Genomic DNA, 18,844 nt, shown 5'->3' on the forward strand with positions numbered 1-18,844 from the left:
CCTTTTAGTTGAGTGTGAGTTCAGGCTTCTTCTGATGGTGATTACTGTGTGTTCTTTACATTTCCACACATTCCATGTGTCAAGCAGTAGTTAGCAGAATATGAGTGAAAGCCAGCCAGTGATATGTTTGCATTACATAATTAAACCTGGTCCATGAAATTCTGAGTCTATCCACTTCCGGCACGCTACTTGTATTTAGCAAAGCGAAAAGTAATCATCTACTATTGCAGCACTTCAACATTACTGTAACTAATATCGCACATAGCCAGGCGGTGGATGAGTCCTTCTGTTTTCCAGAGACATATATCATGAGACATTATCATGATAATGATTTTCATTTCAAAGAATACACATCTCTCTTCATGGTCAATGATTATGAAAGCCAATAACTGAAGTGGTGGTGCCTAATTATGTGCACATCATCATAAAAACATTAGGAACATATTCATGTCCTTTTAAAATGTCCCATTCAGAAATGTGTGTAAAAACATTGCATCTGTTGCCTTTATATACATTGCAAAGTGATAAAAAAAAATGTAAGAATTTTATAAGATAATTTGACATATTTCTAGACTGTTTTAATGTTGTTAAATTTATATTATTTTTATACTATTATTATTATTAGTAGTAGTAGTAGTAGTAGTAGTAGTAGTACAAGTAATATTACTAATTAGGTGACACCAAATATTAATATTTATTGATATAACTCAAATTATATTCCTGTGGAATAAGTGACTTTTAGTACATAAACTTATAAACAGGCAAAAAACTGGAAAAGTTGGAATAATCTGATCATTTCTTGCAACAATCTCATAACGAGAAATATTAGGAATATCAATGAGAATCGAGATATAATTTTGCCTGTGTTCTCTGTGCAGCATTGACAGTGTCAGAGGTGCTTTGCTTCAACAGCCTTAGTGTGGGGTGTGTGCCTTTGAGCTCATTAGAGACAGAGCAGCAACTGATTCACCTTATCAGCTTCAACCCAACTTTACTCCTCAACCTTTATCGCAGGGCTAAACGCGCTTTATGCATTTCTAATGATGCACGGCCCGGCAGAGACAGGCTGCCGAGCTGGATTCAGGATTAAAGAAAAGCTTGAATGTGACCTGCCATTTTAAAAAGCCCGAACAGCTCGATTTGAGTTACAGCACGCACCCATGTTCAGTTAAAGCTGATTGGCGTGAACTTTGCATTGACTTCACTCATGAATTTTCAAATGGCAGCTAGTGAAGAGAGCCTGACTGCCCAGAGAAGACTAGCAACTAGCTGAGGATACTTAGATACATGTACTTAACTTACTTAGATTTACTTGAAATTAATTTAATTAGATGCATGTACTTAAAATACAGGGTTTGTGCATACTTGAATATGTTAAAGAAATTGCTTATGATTATACTACATAATTACAATTGCCATTTATTATTATTAAGTGTTTAGGGTTTTTCAAGGCAAAGCACCTCATGGAGCTAACTCACTCACTCAGTCACATTTAGCAGATTTAAAATTCAAAACAAGAGGGCGCTGTTATAACTCAAAGATTAACTTAAGATATCTTAAGTTATGTATTATCTTACATGTAATATCAAACATTGTTTACTTGAGAATAGGAATAGATTATTCTGCTCAACTCTAGTTCTGTCATGTGAGTTGCATAGGGCACACTTATCATCATCATCAATTTAAAGCTCATAACTATCAATATTTACATCAGATTTACATACATTTCTATGATGTTTTTTACACAATTACCTGCAGCGTACAAATTGGATGAAATATTTGCACATATGAAACTCATCATTTTTAATAAATGTTAGTCCATGTATAATTATTTTATTATTATTTTAATATGTGCATGTTTATCATTAATCCCATTCCATTTTATGTTGCCTTGTATATTCAAGAGGAAGCTGTCCTATCAAAACCTTGTTTCTCTGAATCTGTAGTTCCACAGAATACTTAACATTAATGTTCATTTATATAATGATATTTTATTCCAGTCCTGGCCCATTTCTCAATATACAGAGCATATTTCAATTATCAAATGAAGTGAAATTATTAAATGAAAAAGGGTTTTGATATGGGAGCAATGATAAATGTTGTCAAGTTCCATTGCTATCTTTATGTATTTTTTTATTTTTATTTGTTTCCTTTGTTTTTGTTTTGTCTGTGTGTGTTTGTGTGTGTGTGTGTGTCCATGTTTGTTTATGTGGTGTTTCCCATTGACCAGACGCCCCTACCACGCCCTCTCCATCCACAACTCCTCCCCCTGTAGCCTCCCTCCCAGACACCACAGTTCCCCTAGACTCCAAGCACTCCGACCCTGCAGTGACCGGTCAGAGAGGTACGGTAACCCCACCACCTTTCCTCTTCCTTCCAACTCTCACTGTCCTCAAGGTGTCCTCCTCTTTTAGCTTGGATGAACTTCTCCTCCTTGAAGTCCAGCACCAACCTTTCTTTCCTTTATTTTTCAGGTAGTACTTAAAGAGGAAGTCTACTTCTTTTTATTAATTTCTGCATAGTCTATATGAGAATAAGTCAAGCAGTGTTATTGGATGTGAAATGGTGGTTACAGTGGTGGTTATAGGAACCAAAGGACACACAATGTAAATATGTATATTTTTACGTTTAGTTTTCCAAAAGAGCTAGTGTCCCTTTGAATTTTTAATGTAAATATATAATTAAGTCTGAAACCGTCTGATATATTTTTATAAGTAAATGCTGCAGATGTGAGGTTCCTATTGCCACCACTGAATAATTCTCACACAGTATGTTTCTCTAGAATGGAACGTTTCACAATAAACCACTCTAAATTATTTAACCTTGCATTTAATCATATACTGTATGCCCCAGTTTGTATTATTATTATTATTATTATTATTATTATTATTATTATTATTATAACACATGCTAATGAAGCTACAAGGTATGTGGTGTAAACTAAATGAATAACTGGATACCTAGGCAGTCTAGTTACTGTTTAAAACTAAGCTATGAACATCCAAACTCCTCCTTTGTTCATGGTGATTCCACAAGCTTCCAATGTTTAGTTTTACCCCTGATTCCAATCATTAATTCATGACTCTTCTACCTCCTTGTGTGTGTCTCATTAGCCCATGATGCTTCTTTCTAATGGACCTCTCTGTTTACATGGCTAATCCAGGCTCTCACAGCTAAATTTATTTATGGACGTGCATAATCTTCACACAATCGATCGTTCTGTGTCACATAATTAGCCAGTCAAGATATTTACTTTTCGACACTAGAAACAACTACAGTGTGATGGTTTTGAGAGGCTCCAGAGGGAATGAGGCTGTGATTGTGCATTGATTAGAGGTCAGTTTCTTTGGTTTGAGAAATTTCTATGAAACGTGCCCATGTTCTAAATGCCCTTGGCTTTTAAGACTAGACTGTAATTTTATCTAAAATATAAATAAATAATTCCACAGTCCCTGTTAATGTTAATAATCAGTCTGATAACTTAGGTCTGCAGTTCAGCTCCTGAATCCTAACCAAGTAGAAGGCTCACTTAGCTATTTTCTTTACCTAGATACCACAGAGCCAAAAACAAATATAACTGAATCATTTCTATTGAGTAATAACAGAGCATTATTATTTTATTTCTGACCAAAATTTAATACTGAAACAAGAATGAACTGAAAATTATACATGGATAATAATATTATTATACAAGAATCATTAGGCCTTCTCTGTTATGCCCTGAGGATTTCCCTCATGTCCAGGACTCACTATGGCATCACTCCATCATTTTTAACAACTTTATCTTTAGGGGCGTACTTGAGCACCTAATTTGGCTCTGACTTGACCATGCTTGTTGTCTGGACATTGTTCTGATGTGTGAAAAAACTAATCCCGAGGGTGTCTCTGTTTTGTTTCTTCCTTCTTTAGGCCCCATAGCTGCTAAATATAATTGGTGTGATTTATAATGTGCTCCGGGCATTACATGTTCTCCCTTTGGCTCCTGCGTAAGGTTATTTGAAAGTCTACCTATTTATTATCTGCCACAGTTAACGCAGCACAGCGTGCAGAGCAGCATTCGGCTAACCCTGAAACTCTGCAAATTTGGCAGCTGCCTTGAATCAGAAGGCACACGTTTGTACTGTAAGGAATTAGTTTCAGCTGCTGATGTTACATCAGTTAACGCTAACCTATCTCTTTCTGCTCTGTTGTCAAACTAAGCAAAGGTTCAATTGTGCTTGAAGGAAATCTTACTCAAGCACTTTATGGAATTATAGCTATTTTCCTCCCGTCTGCCACTCGCCGGCCCACACAGCAGAGCAGATCTCGGTGGCTTGCGTAGCACCGAAGGTCTGGAGTGTTAACAGCACTTATTTCCTCCCATGCATTAGCCGCCCATCCCTTTGCCTGCGATCAATGGGGGGATTTCAGCAGCGGGCAGCCGGGGCTTAATGAGCATAATAACTCTTCCCCCACAGAAGCGCGGGGGCCCAGACGATGTCATCAGAGTGGCTCCCATCCCCGTTAAATCTGCCAAGTGCATTTTTATGGCTTGCAAATTAGCCGTGACCTTATGAAGCTGAAAGGTTGAATAAAGTACTTGGGCTTGGGAGAATTTTTTAAATATTTACAGCTCACTTTTCATAATCAGCGCGTGTGTCCGCCCCTGTCTAGGACCCCCGGGCTGTTATCATCCCACCGAGGCACTTCCACCGGCACAGTGATTGGTCATGCCTTTTGTCTCAGGATGGGCAGAAAAGAATGCGCAAATCCATCTTGTTCAGAAAGGCTTCGATTTGGGTTCATTAGCCACTGATTCAGAATAATAGGACAGCAAAATATGGGAGAAAAACATAACAAAACAAAAAATTTAAATCAGGAGCTGTTTAATTGCCACAGAACTTCAAACATGTCAAACTTTGGCGCGTAACTTGAGGTCTACAGCTAATGCTAGTTTTAATATATTCACAGACTAAACATACTGACAACATTAATGTAGTGCCACCCTTAACTAAGACAAGTTATAAAGATTAATTCATTCAGTTTTTGTGACCAATTCATCCTGTTCAGGATTGCGGTGGGTCCAGAGCCAACTCTGAATCATTGGGCACAAGGGAGGAACACACACCTGACAGGGCACCAGTCCATTACAGTGCATCAGACACTCACACAAACAGCCAATCCACCTACAAACATTTGTTTCTGGATTACTGGAGGAAGCCAGAGCACCTGGAAGAAACCCACGCAAACACAACAAACTCCTCACAGACAGTGACTCGTTTGAACTCTCAACCGCAGGACCCTGAAGCCGCATGACAGCGACACTACCTGTCGTACAACAATGCCGCCCGCACTAGTAATAGCCTGTGTTAAATCAGAACAGGCATAAATTGGTCAGGGTCCAGTCTCTAAATGGGGCTCTTGCAGGCTATTTAGAGACATACGTATTGTCATGCATTGAGCAGACATCCAGCACACACAGCACGGCAGCTCCACAGGGGTTTAATAGGCAAACACGGGCAGACAGCTGTGGGCTGGACGTGGCCTTGTTCATGGGCTCTGGTCCCAGTGAGACACGAACAAATGAGGAATCCTCCCAGTGCCATTTTTGCAAGTTCCAGCGCTCTGCGCCTAGGCAGCTGGCACAATGGGGGAGCTTTGTTGATCCAATTAGAGCTTTGTTGATCCAATGAGGGCTTTACATGTTGCCTGCCGCCCCCGTTCTGCTTTTCTGAGCTATCTCTGGAGCTCAGGTGAGAGTTTTACATATGCATGGGCCCGTGGTGGGCCATTTCACAAAGCTCCTGCGCACAGTGGTCAGAGAATGAGGACCTGGCTTTGGCAGAACCTTCTGATGAGCTTGGCCTTCATTCTCTGGATTTGGGTCATTTTCCATTTCTCAGAGCACATGCTTCCTAAAGGAAAGGGAAGGGGTCAGGTTACTTCAGGAATGTCTGTGAAAATGTAATGTTGTTATCCTCAGTAAGAACTCATAATCACGTACTGTGTTTTAATAGCAAGAGACACTTTAATTTCTCTGAAATGAAGCCTCCTGCCCTCCTTATTTTACAGTGCCTGATTTAGTTAAGCAATTTAGCAAGAGATGACATAACATCTCTAGACAGTTCTTCACTCATTTTTATTTTCTTTATTTCACAGTGTGATGTATGTGAACAGAATTTTTTTACTTACTGCTCTAGTTGAAGTTGCTGGAGAGGAGGTTACATGTCTTCTTGGCAGCTGACCCTAGTAAAGAGCAGCCAGGTATGAAACAGCTGCCAGTCAGTCAAGTGGCAGGTACCACTGGCCGGGCGTAGAATTCGTTTTAGCTGTAAGTCAGTGTGGCTGCAGCCACAAATCTCTACAAATCTTTAACTGGCAGCTGAGCACAAGACAAAACAGTGATTTGTGGTTGCCAGTGACTATGAGTGACAGCTGCCAGTGAGCTATGTGGCAGCAGCCTTTGAGACACAATTCTGTGGCCTGCTGCCAGTTTGAGACTGAAACCTTGCAGCTGTAGAGGGCTGGTGAACAAAGCTTGTGTGCACGGTGTTCAGGGAATGTGAACTAGGCTTTATGATGAGCCCTATATCTATAGATGTGGCCCATTTTCCAGACAGCATATAAAACTTCCTAAAGGAAATGAAGGAGCTCAGGTACTCTTAGGAATGTCAGTGAAAATGTAATATTTTTATCCGCAGTAAGGATTTAAGGATACTTAATGATACATTTCCAGGGATATTGATTCAGCTCCACTTTTCCAGTGTTACAGATAGAGGAAGAAAGTGCTGTGGTATGGGAAGGAAAAAAATGGCCCCTCTGAGGTTCTGCCAAAGGACAGCAGCAAAAAAATCAGCTTTGTTTAAAAGAGAGGTGAAAGTAAAGTTTGCTGCAGTGTCCCTCCAGGCCAGGTTAAATATTGAGACAGCCAGGCGGAGTGTCTTCTCTGCCCTCTGTTCCAAACATGCCACAGCAGCAGGGGATTTAAAATGTAATGCAAAGGTCCACGGCGAGTCAGGCAGCATCGTTATTGATGATCTATCACATTAAGTCACGTCACTACGAGAATTATTGCAACGGTTTAAAATAAGGCCATGGATGAAAAAGAAAAATCATTACATTCTGCAAGCACATATGAATTACGAATCATAGTCCCTCCATTCATTACCTTTTAATAGTAAGAGACACTTTAAGTAATTCTCTGGAATGAACCCTTCTGCTCTCTTCATTTTACAGTGCGTGATCTTGTTAAGAAATTGACAGCGTAATTTAGAAAGTGATGATGTAATGTCTCTGGACAGTTCTCTACTCACCCCGGCCCCTGACGTCTTATTATTAAACGGTCCACATCTCCTCGCTTTCTTGAAATAACAGTTGTTAAACTTTAGAGATGTAACATTCACTCCGCTGGATGAAAGTCAATTTATGGAAAAGTGGGTCGTATGTGGTCACACTTTTTGTGATGTCACCAAACATAACTTCTTCTTCATCCTACAAGACTTTAGCTACAACACTTTTCACATTGTAAACACTTGTGGGGAGTGTTGTCACCAGTGGTGGATGCTGGTCTTTCAAGGAGGGGAAGCTCAATTTCGGCCTACATCATAAAATGTGTCGGTTTATTTATACGTATAAAATGCCGCTAAGAGGTTTAAGAAAGTCTGGTTCAACTCAGAACAGAATTAAAATGTAATGCTCCCACAGATCTCTACACCAAAGTATCGCTGATTCGCTCATTTCGCTGTCAATCAAAAAGGGATTCAGCCTCAGACAGATCATCCAATCATCATGCAGAAGCTGAGCGTTCGGGCCAGCCGAGGCCTGCCCACTGCCCCATAGACCCCCAGAGACGCAGAGTGTCCAATGGGCGGGACAAAGCCCAGCATTTATCCAATCACTCATTGAACTATTGAACTCTGTGGACGCTCAGCGTCCTCACTGTTTAAAGCACTGTGAAGCTGCGGAAATGATTGAGAGGAAAGCAGCATCTTTACCAGTGATAAGAAGCTAATTCTGAACAAAAGTTGAGCGCGTTGTAGTGCATATTTATTCAATGACATGTACACACAACAGTATATTTTTGATCACTTATTTTTTGACATTTTAGGGGAAGCTGAGCCTCCCTTGCATCCAGAATGCTTTTGGAATTTATCCCAATACAGGGCACCCAATCAGAGCAGAGAGATCATTTACATACATCTTCCCAAGGGTTCCCAAGAATTAAGAAATGCTGGAAAAAATCACATAGACTATTGTCTGTAAGCCCCTACAAATATAATGCACGGACCTGGAAAATGTATAAAATACAATAAATGTTAGGGCATGGGACTTTAAAATCACCATGATCCCAACACTGATTGTTCCATGAGACAGCCTGGTGGTCACCAGCTGTACTTGCTTCGTTTCTAGTAGTTGGATTAATGTATTCAGCCTCTCATAAGACCACACACTTTTTTTTTTCCTCAACACAATTAGAAGCTGTAATTTGTTTTTGAAAATCTAATTAAACCACTCGGACCACCAGTGTAGTCCCCTGTGAACACGTTTGGTCTAAAATCAGCTCTTGAGAGGCTCTGACATGTAAATGATTCCACTGCTGGAATATAGTTCAGCCCCATGACACCAGGCTGCTGTGTGTGTGTTGGGGGTTGTGTGTGTGTTTGTGTGTATAAAATGGGGCAGAGGGTTGGTTAGACACTAGCCACATGTACACAGACTGACAGATGTTTTCCTCTGTCGCCTGCGTGCAGCTTTTTTCTTCCTCTCTGTATTTCTTCTTTCATTAGACGCTGTATGAATGAAGAGTGTATGAATTCAAAGCCTTTCAGATGTAAATTCCCCTCTGACGGCCCGTGCGAGAGACTGACGGAATACCAATAGCTTCTCCCAGGCCTTTTCCAACTTGGCAACCTCTCAGCTTTTCCCATTAGACACAAATTACAGAAATTTCAGCAGAAAATGGGGCATAATTAATGCATTGAACTGTCCAATCAGCGCAGCAAACTCGTGGTTAATTTCTTCTGCCGGGTCCAGCTTGTCTTGTAAACTTTTTATAATAAAGGTTTCTAAACTGTTTTTGGCTTTGATGTACAGTTCTAGGAAAATAACTTGGCAAACCTACATCATGTGGGAGGTTCTTTCAACTTTCAAAGGCCTGTATACTACATTTAATTTTGTTGTTTTTGTATTTTCCCTGTGGACCACTTAGGATATTTGTTTGGTTTAATGCCTTGTCCTTTAGAATTTAACAAGATAGGTTAGCTGCAGTATCTTTAAGATATTTCTCATAGAGAACTGATCTCTATAATAATATATACAGATAATAAATATTATATAAATGACTAAATAACTCCTTTTTCCTGCAGCCTCTCTAGTGGTGAAATAGACCACTGTAATGCATTAGAATATTGACTCAGTGTTTGGTTTAGATCTTCCTTTCAGACACTTTATTTGTTTAAAGATTGTAATGCTGGACAGAGTAGCTCTTGGGTGTGGCATGTGGAGTTTGTATCTCAAATCCTAAAGCCTGAGGCAGCGAGCTCATGCACTCTATCTTTCAGCGCTCTTGTGTACCCTAATATCTATAAGCCGGGAAAGCAGCCAGCGAAGGCAAAAGCACATGACAGGTGGATGAGAGGAGCACTAAAGCACACTTAGAGGCCTGCAGTTCTTTATCGATCCAAGGCTAAAGGCCTTGTGATTCGCACAGCCATTCTAGAGGAAATCTGAGTAATGGACCTCTGAAAAAAAAATTTTGATTTCTTATTGCTTAACTTCATGGATTCCTTGTGTATCTTCTGCAGCCATAAAAATAACCTTGACCTTTAGCAGGTAATCTAGAGTCCAGGAATACAAGCTTACTCCTAACTGCATAGTGTATCACAGGCTATTGGAAAGTGTTTGGTCTTTAGATGTACTGCACCAAGAGGGATTTTTAAAAGCAATATATAAGACCACTGCAGTGGATGCAGAGGGCATTGACACCAGAAATATAGTGCATACTGCAAAAGTGTGGGCTTTTATGTCCTTGCAAAAGAGAAGCTTATTGTCCAGCTGGGTTCATAATTAAATCCAGATGAGCTTGTACTTAAACTCATAATGTAGTTAATAAGTTGGCCTTTCCATTTCAGTGCATTCGTCAATTACGTGTTAATTTGTTTAGTCAGTGATGCTCTAGTGTACCAGTCGCATAGAAGCTAATGAAAACAGTTCTGCATTGTTATCTCGTGTTTATGAAATACCGTGTATATTTCATACTGTAAATACTTTGGGAACATTGTTATGTTTTATTAGCTCTTCCTTATTTGCTTTTAAAGGGAGGTGGGATGATGTTTCAGACATTTAGACATGTTGTGTACTTCTCATCGTTAGCCAACCATGATTCCCCCATACCCTTGAATCAGGGAACACACCACTAGTCACCTGAATCAAGAGGCATATAGAAGTGTGTGTGCACTGGAGAGAGGCTGGGAGTGTCCCCTGCTGAATGTCAATGGAAGGAGTTGTATTGTGCTCTGAAGGTGAAGCTGTAGCAGCTCAGCACTTTCTCTTCAGAGCTGCTCTATAGTTCACCTACGGAAAAGAGGGCAGCGGTGCGTTCACACGCACACCACTCCTCCGTGTTCCTGCGCTTCCCACCGCAGCCCTTAAGAGCTCTCATTCAAATGCCTTAAAGATTACTGCAACAGTAATCCTACACACAATCCCAGCTCCTGAGGGGCTGAACTCCAATGTGTCATTAATATTCATGCTACCTTGAATTCTCCTCCCAAAGAGAAGGTAAAAGGGTAGTTCGGCCTTTCGGTCACTTCAAGATGTCTTACAATGTTGGGAAATGTTTATTTTGTTATCCATTTTCCCTGATTTAATAAATGTAAATTGTTTATGCGCCCCCTCCAGGGTGTGTTCCTGCCTTGCGCCCAGTGATTCCGGGTAGGCTTTGGACCCACTGCGACCCTGAACTGGATAAACGCTTACAGACAATGAATGAATTAATAAATGAATTGTTTATGCTCTCGAAAATTAAATGACCAGGACAATTAAACCTGCATATTTTAATCTATAGATGGGGTTTTCAACTTTTTTTGGACACTCCATGGCACTGTGGTGTTACGAAGCACACACAGCACACTCTTTGCTGTGGTGTAGTTGGCAGCATGTCCCCTTTACAGCAACCTTTGAACAAAAATCACCAATTTATCTTCAGCTTTAGGCCTATTTTTAAAATTTGCAAGGCACCGGTACATTTTTAAACTGTGAGCTGGATAAAAGAGTGCAGTAATTATTATGCTGCAGGCCGGAGCACCAGAGGGTGGGGCACATGTCAGTCATTTTCAGCAGCAGCCAATTAGATGCAATATTTTCATTGTTAATCACATTAAGCCAATCAACAACAGGAACTGTTTATCATTTTTCACTGAAGCCTCTCATCTTAACAATTTTGCAAATGAAGGTAGTAATTGCATTGTTATTGGACAGGGTCTAGCAAGTGAAAAATGCATTATTAAGGTCCATCAGGACAGGAAGACTGAAGTTATATATCATCACTGTCCAATTAAACAATGTTTCTTCATTTTTTTGTGGATTTTTAAATTACTTTATCATTCGAACACAGCTGTCATTTACAATGTGTGGTGTGAAAAGTTCATGATGATTGGACCAATAGAAATGCTCCAAAATTACTTGGAATAAAATGTTTTACATTGACTTCCATTGAAAGTTCAGAAGCTTTCTCCTCCTCCTGTAAAGGTACTATTTTTGAAGAAACGTGTTTTTAATTGGACAGTGACTAATCTCGTAACCCAGTGCCCCCAAGAACATTACTTGCGCCACACTTTGAAATCCACTGATCTACAGGATAGAGAGTTAGAAAATGACCTTTTAAGAACCAATTATTTTTTTTTTTTTGGTATACAAAGCCACACATATATAAATGGACCTCAGGAACAGAAATAACACAAAAAAAACCCTTCATAATGAACAAATGAACATAGCTCCTATCACCAAGTCCCAGGTGCTTGGAGGGGTGCATCTCTGGGGCTTGGTTACTAAACCTTCACCAGGCCAGGCCACAGACAAGCTGTCACCATCTGAGAGCCACAGTTTGAACCCTTTCAGTTTGTTAAATAAGTGGGAGTCACACAGTAGGGACTGAGGATAGCATTATAAATATTAAAGGAGGAATTTGCATGTGGCACTCCAGTATTAAATCACATAGAGAGGGCCGTTGCAGGCCTTATTAAAAGATAATGTGTTCTGGAGGAAGAGGGATGCATCGCTGCCTCTAACTCTTCATGGCTAAGCCAAAAATCACCACCCAACAACGGAGGAGAGCTCTGATTAGTTTAAGAAGTCAGACATAGACCGAATGGGTGGAGGACTCCTATTATTAAACCAGCGCATTTCCCACTGTAACGGCCCATTCCCCTAAACAGAGTAGGACCTAATGAAATGCCCTGCGTCTGGCCGTATCCATCTCCCTGGCTGTCGAAATTAGCTTTCATATCGTTATCATCTGCCGGGCTCTACAAAGAGTTTGCCGTGTCAATAGACTTGCCCTGGGAAGGCTCTCATCGCCGTGGCCTCATTGGCCACTGATATAAATAGAGCAAGGGCTGAAGATATCCAATTATGACAAACCCTGAAGCACATGCTCTGGGTGACTGGCCCCTCTCTCCCTCGCTATTGAGATATCACTGTTTAGCATGAGGAAGCGGAGATGACTTAAAAGCAGTCTTAAATGCCTTTGCAGGAACCAAAAGCATGCTACTGGGTGTTTGATAGTGTTTAGACTTGTTCTAACAATAGAAACTTGGGTTTTTATTGTTTGTTTGTTATTGTTATTGTTGTGTAAAAGAAATGTGTGCCTTAAAAAAACAAATTTAATATGATTCTTAATGCTGGCATGGATTTATATTATTCTTTGCTTTAGAATGTTCAAAGAGGACTGGGCCAATAGAAAATGTTTATTCTAAACAAGTTATAAGCAGTGTTGTACTTTGAAGGCGTCTCAGTGCAATCAAATCAAGGCATATATCAGTTGTAATGTGGCTGGATATCAGTGATGTACATATGCAGTAACATGCATTTGGACCCGAGGGGAAAACGTTAAATTCATGATAAAATGTAGGACATGTTCCATGAAGAGATGTTGAGTGCATTTTTCTCCGTCCCCATCCATGCACACAGCATTTTACCTCATGTGTGCAGGAGGTGGTAGACGAAAGAAGAAATGAGAACGAGAAAGCTGGACTAATGTTACAGCACATCAGTGAATTTTCCAAATTACATGTGTTCTTAATAACTCCCCACTGTGATAATCAACCCTCTCATAACCAGCCTTCGTTCCTCACACTCTCTTTTGTTCCGGGGCCACTGAGCAGAATTTTTTACACCTGTTTTATCATGTGTGCTGCCAAAGGATTACAGGGTGCTTCCCATGCTAGCTGAAGATTGGACTAATTTGCTGGATCTTTCATGGTATCTAGGGTCATGGTTTCTACTATCTGGAAACATGGACTGAACCATTACACCAATGGTTTATTCCTGCGCTAAATTTCTCTTGGCTTCACTCACCCCTTAGTAATTACACACACTTACAAATATTCAGACTCATTAACTCTCCTTTTAAAAACCTCTTTCTGTGTGTCTTGGTTTGCGAGTCTCTGTGTAAAACCTGATCCGTGTAGTTTTGCTGATTTAGAGCTTTTGTTTTGCATTTGGGCATTGACTATGGACTTACTTAACATGTGCATCCAGCCTCTGCATCTCAGTTATCTCAGTGTGGGGTTGAACATGAAGGTCAATTTTGCTTTATGAGCCTCCATTGTCCAGTCATTCCAAGTGTTCTTTGGAAACTGTGTGTATTAGCGCTTGCGTGCATGCTCAATTAGTCAGAAGCAATAACTTCACAATTGCTAAGTTATGAAAATGACCCTTATTTGGCCAAATTTCAAGCCAAAATTTGTCAAAACTCAGGCCAAAAATTCTCAAACGTACTGCTAATTTTACCTACCTATCGTATTAGGAGGTTTACATTTCTAATTAAATTGAAATCACAAGGCTAACAAGCATATTTCAGTGTTAAAAAACAAAACATGATTAACTGATTTTTTTTTTGTTTACAAGCTGAATACATCAATAAATATATAAATAGTATTATTGTAGTTTAGTTTATTGTAGTTGTAGTTTTAAATAGAACAATAATTAAATTAAAATGAACTTTAATAAAAATAAACTCTGCCTCTTATTAGGGTCTAGGTCTCTTATTAACCTAATTTTCTAAAGACTGGAAATATATTCATCCATGTGCAACTGTTGTAAAGCCATGGCTTCTAATCCTGAACTGCTAATCCAGTCCATAGTGGCACACACAGTGGGGACGTGCTGCTGCCAGTGGAGTTCTGTTCTGTAGTCTCTACCTTGCCCTGCTTCCTAGCTGCAGTTGTATGAATGAGCCTGAAAGAATGAAAAATATTATGTATTTCCCCTTTGTACACACTTACTTAAATATTCATGCATTTATTTCCAGACTCTTGTCACTATGCTTAGAACTTTGCTCTTCTGGGGTTTCTAAATAATTCACTTTTTCCGGCTGTTTGTGTTTCAATTTCTCTGCTCTAAAATGGCCACTTTGAATATTCTCAAATTCTCATTCCTATTTGGACGTGTAGTGTTATTGGAGGGATATTGTACTCTGCAGGGGCACGCAAAATAACGAGGTTTTTGAATCTCTCGCTCTTGCTCACTCTCATTCACTCACTCTCTGTCTTGCTCTCTGTCTCTCTCCTTCCTCTCTCTCTCCAGATCCTAATGCTTTGGGACAGCACGGTCCAGACCATGCTCTGATTGGCGGCGTAGTGGCCGTTGTTGTCTTCGTTACGCTGTGTTTAATCATCGTACTGGGCCGATACCTGGCAAGGCATAAAGGTAAATTCTTTTTAATGTTGAAGTGTTACAAAAAAATTATTCAAATATTATTCACTCACTAACTCACATTCACACATTCATTCTCACACGCACTCTTTCACATAGACACTTACTGAAACACTCGGACGTTCACTCATTCACACATTCATTCACACTTGCTCAACAACTTACATTCACTGAAACACCAAGATTTTGTCTTACACCCTCACTCACCAAGACGTATTCACTCACTCAAAAAACTCACTCAGTCTCACATTCATGCATTTACCCACACACCAAGTCTCACTCACTCATGCACCCACTCACACACCAAAAATCAGTGCTTCAAATCAATGATGTCACATGATGCAATGAAGTTTCAGCCTCGTGATGTGAGGGTCACTGTAGCAATGTAACAGTGCCTCACTTTTGACTTCTGACTTGACGCATTTGTTTCGTCTTGACAGGAACATATTTGACAAACGAGGCCAAAGGAGCGGACGATGCCCCGGACGCAGACACGGCAATCATCAACGCTGACGGAAACCACGCACACGCAGAAGAAAAGAAGGAATATTTCATTTAGACTGTACTCCATTCCTTTCTCTCTCTCTTTCTCTCTCCCTCTGTCTCTTTCTCTCAGTCTCTCTGATCCTTTCTTCCCTGCTCCATGTAGGAACCTTGTCTGGCAGCAGTGGATATTTCGCCTTCACTTCTTTACATCCTCTTTTCCTCACTCCTTTCCTTTGCATCCTTCCGTTTAGTGGTCTTCTTTCCTTTTTCAAACTCAGTTTGAATCTTCACCTGCCACTTTTTATGACTCACACGTAAGCATAGCTGCTGAAGATTTCCGCCTTTTTTGTTCATGGTGTGTCTGTAAAATACACACAAATCAAATTAAACCGTGGCCCGAACCACCCAGTTCGACAGCGAAAGTCCATCGCCCTCACACTTCACAGTGCCTAAATATACAGACATCCATCAAGTTTCAGTCAAATGCCTTCTTTTTTTCTTTCTTTTTTTGGTCAGTTTTATATGATTGTTTGCTTGCTTTTTATCTTCAGCGTTACAATGATAGCAGTGTCATTTTTTCATGTTTGTTGTAGGTTGTTTTGTTTTTTTTCTACTCTTTGTGGTTCATTTCAACACCATTGCTGTAACAATACAAGTCCAAATAAACAACACGAATTATTTTGCTTAACTTGAACCAAGGGAGGTGGCCTGTCAACCTCTGAATCTTCAGAAAAAATGCTGTTGAGTTAGAACACGTTGCATAGTCTTAAGTGAACATTCCACACCACGAGGATGATAGCTCCCACCCGCCATTTAAAAATCAGTATTTGTACTTGAAATGTAGATATTGGTATGAAGCCTATATAAATAGGTCAAAGGATCATAGAGCTACTGAGCCCTCCCCTGTGTTTTAGTTTATGTGACTTTTGAACACCAAAAAACGTAGCTAGTGTGATAGCAAGCCAAGGGTTGGGGGATTGAAGGCACATAGTTTTTTCCTGTGTTCACTGTGTGGCATAGTATGTCCTTGTCTAGTCTGTATATTCCTGCACTGTTACACTCCAGCTACGGGACATTGCCATGAATATGTGCTTATTATTGTGCAGGGAAACATGATTGAAGTCCCTTCTGCCGTTTACATACAAATGTGTCCTGAAATCTGTACTTAAAGATATTTAAACTACAGTGTGTTCAAGGTTGTGTGGTCTAATTAGACTTGTGGATTAAATGTGGTCTTGTAATGAGAAGGTCTGGGAACATCCATGTCAGACTTTGTGCTTAACGTAGGTGGGAACAAACTTAGCCAAATGGTGCATTCAACAAAACTGTCCAAAAGACGATAAGACTATCATTATAAACACAACCTATAAATGAGCAAGATAAATTTAGGGGGTTTTCGGAGGGGGGGGTGACACTTGGGGTGGTCCAGCACAAACGTTAGACAGGTTGTCCCCAGATACTTTTTATTGTTACGAAATCCCAGTCCACACTCACAAGACTTTGGTTTCGTCAGTTTGACAAACCCAAACAACTAAAAACACTATCAAACTGTAAACCTTTTTATATAAACTTCCAGTTATGATTTGTAATGAAAATGTATTGTCCCTGGGCAGTCACAAAATGTGTTGTGCCATTTGACGTTGGTTATTTGATTTGATTAAATATAAAAGCACAAAGGAAAGTTTTCAACTCTTCAGTGACCAGGCGACAGAATGGGCAACTTGGACTGATCTCAAAAATTTATGAAATGAATACAATATTAAATATATGTTTGGGTCAACATATCTCACAACATTGATGGGTGGTTGAAGTGTTTTTTGAAATAGTCTCTGTGTCTGTTTCTCTTCTTTTTTCTTTTCATTTTTGGAAATTTCTGTAATGAATAGGCACCCTTGTTAATAAGGCTGTATATTACACCTGCTAAATGTAGTAACTAGTGAAAATTGTTGTTAGACTTTGGGAATCCTGCTTATCATCAAGTTTGTATATTAGCCAATTTAGACATTGATTTAAAATATACATGATTTTTTTTAATTATTATTTTATAATTTTGGTCATTGAGGAATTTTAACAAGCGCTCCACATCTCTGTTTTGGTTTCACCATAAAGTATGTATATACTGTATAAGTACTACATTTTGGTAAAAAGAAGAAAAGGAAAAAAAAAAACATTTTGATGTCATGATTTTTTTTCCAATCTTGTAAATGACTTCATTTCACTCAGATGAAAGACAACTTAGCAGGAGTCAGCTATGAATAAGGAGGAAATATGTGGATAAATATGCCTGAGGAATTATAATAATAGATGCTGCAAATTGAAGTAGTGTTTAAAAGGGTGGGTGGGTATTTTAGCCTTTAATACAAATCCTTAATATGTTATTTGGTCACGGTGATTAACGAACAATATAGTAGCATCAGGCTAACAGCAGTATTTTCAGAGAAATCAATAGCTCACTGTCAGTCCATGTATCAGTCTCTTGTGTAGAAAAACTGAATCATTAATGCTGGGGAAATGATAGAAGAATAAAGCTTTAAAATTTGCAGAGTAGACTCAGTAAATCTGCTTTTACTGATTTCCCAGTATACCACGACAAAACACAGGCAGGTAGGCTTTTGGCTAAAATGGTACTTTTCTTCTTCCATGCCTCAACCCTGTATGTATATAAAAATCACAGTACAATTATAACAATTTACTGCAGACCAGTACCTTATCAGTGCACATTCTACTTAATTTCCACCTTAATAAGAACCACAGATGCTGCACTCTTTAAAATATGTGCCAAAAAGATTCTTTTGCATTGCCACAGGAGAAACAACTTTGGTTCCACTGCAATGAATGGTTCATAAAGGAATACTCTGTCCCACTTTATCATGTCACTAATAAATGTGTAGTTACACATTAACAACCCATGAATCAGTTTTTTTTTTAAGAACTGGAGAGTGCTCTCCATTACAGATGGATCACTGTAGTGCAACACATGTATCAACTTCAGCTTTTCAAGCAGTTACACAAGTGTGTCTTGATAATACCAAACAATTACATGTAATTACATGGGTATACACTGAACTTGAAGAACTTGAAGCATGTGTTTTCTTACACAGCCTCTACTACTGTGATCCATCTGCAACACTCTGCAAGCCTTAATTACTGAAATGTACATCAAGGAACCAGAGATCGTTCTTCTATGTCTCTCAAATAATAACTTTGGCACTCTCTTCTCTCTCTCTCTCTCTCTCTCTCTCTCTCTCTCTCTCTCTCTCTCTCTCTCTCTCTCTCTCTCTCTCTCTCACTCACACTCTATTTAAAGCCTGTAGGCCTGACACTAAAAATAAAGAATAATGCCCACTTTGACCCCTTTGACCAATATATTTCTTATCCGAGATCACATAAATCAGCTACTCTTAATCACCATGGTTGCCTTTGCGTTTGCCGTGGGAGGTTAATG

At 39.5% G+C, this 18,844-nt stretch overlaps 1 protein-coding gene across 3 annotated transcripts in view; it reads left to right on the plus strand.

Annotated features, from left to right (window-relative positions):
- The window catches only part of cadm2a (cell adhesion molecule 2a), a 419,313-nt gene extending 400,703 nt beyond the window's left edge, over window positions 1–18,610 (plus strand). For 2 of the 3 annotated variants that reach the window (XM_066650677.1, XM_066650679.1), the window contains exons 8-10: window positions 2,231–2,344; window positions 14,785–14,907; window positions 15,354–18,610. In XM_066650677.1, coding sequence (XP_066506774.1) covers window positions 2,231–2,344; window positions 14,785–14,907; window positions 15,354–15,472 — 356 coding nt within the window. In that variant the 3' untranslated portion in view covers window positions 15,473–18,610. The remainder of the gene's footprint in view (window positions 1–2,230; window positions 2,345–14,784; window positions 14,908–15,353) is intronic. The other variant, XM_066650678.1, reaches the window with a different exon arrangement.
- The last annotated feature ends 234 nt before the right edge of the window (window positions 18,611–18,844 follow it).

This window comes from Hoplias malabaricus, chromosome 18 (genome assembly GCF_029633855.1).
Source record: "Hoplias malabaricus isolate fHopMal1 chromosome 18, fHopMal1.hap1, whole genome shotgun sequence".
NCBI classification, from domain to species: Eukaryota; Metazoa; Chordata; class Actinopteri; order Characiformes; family Erythrinidae; genus Hoplias; species Hoplias malabaricus.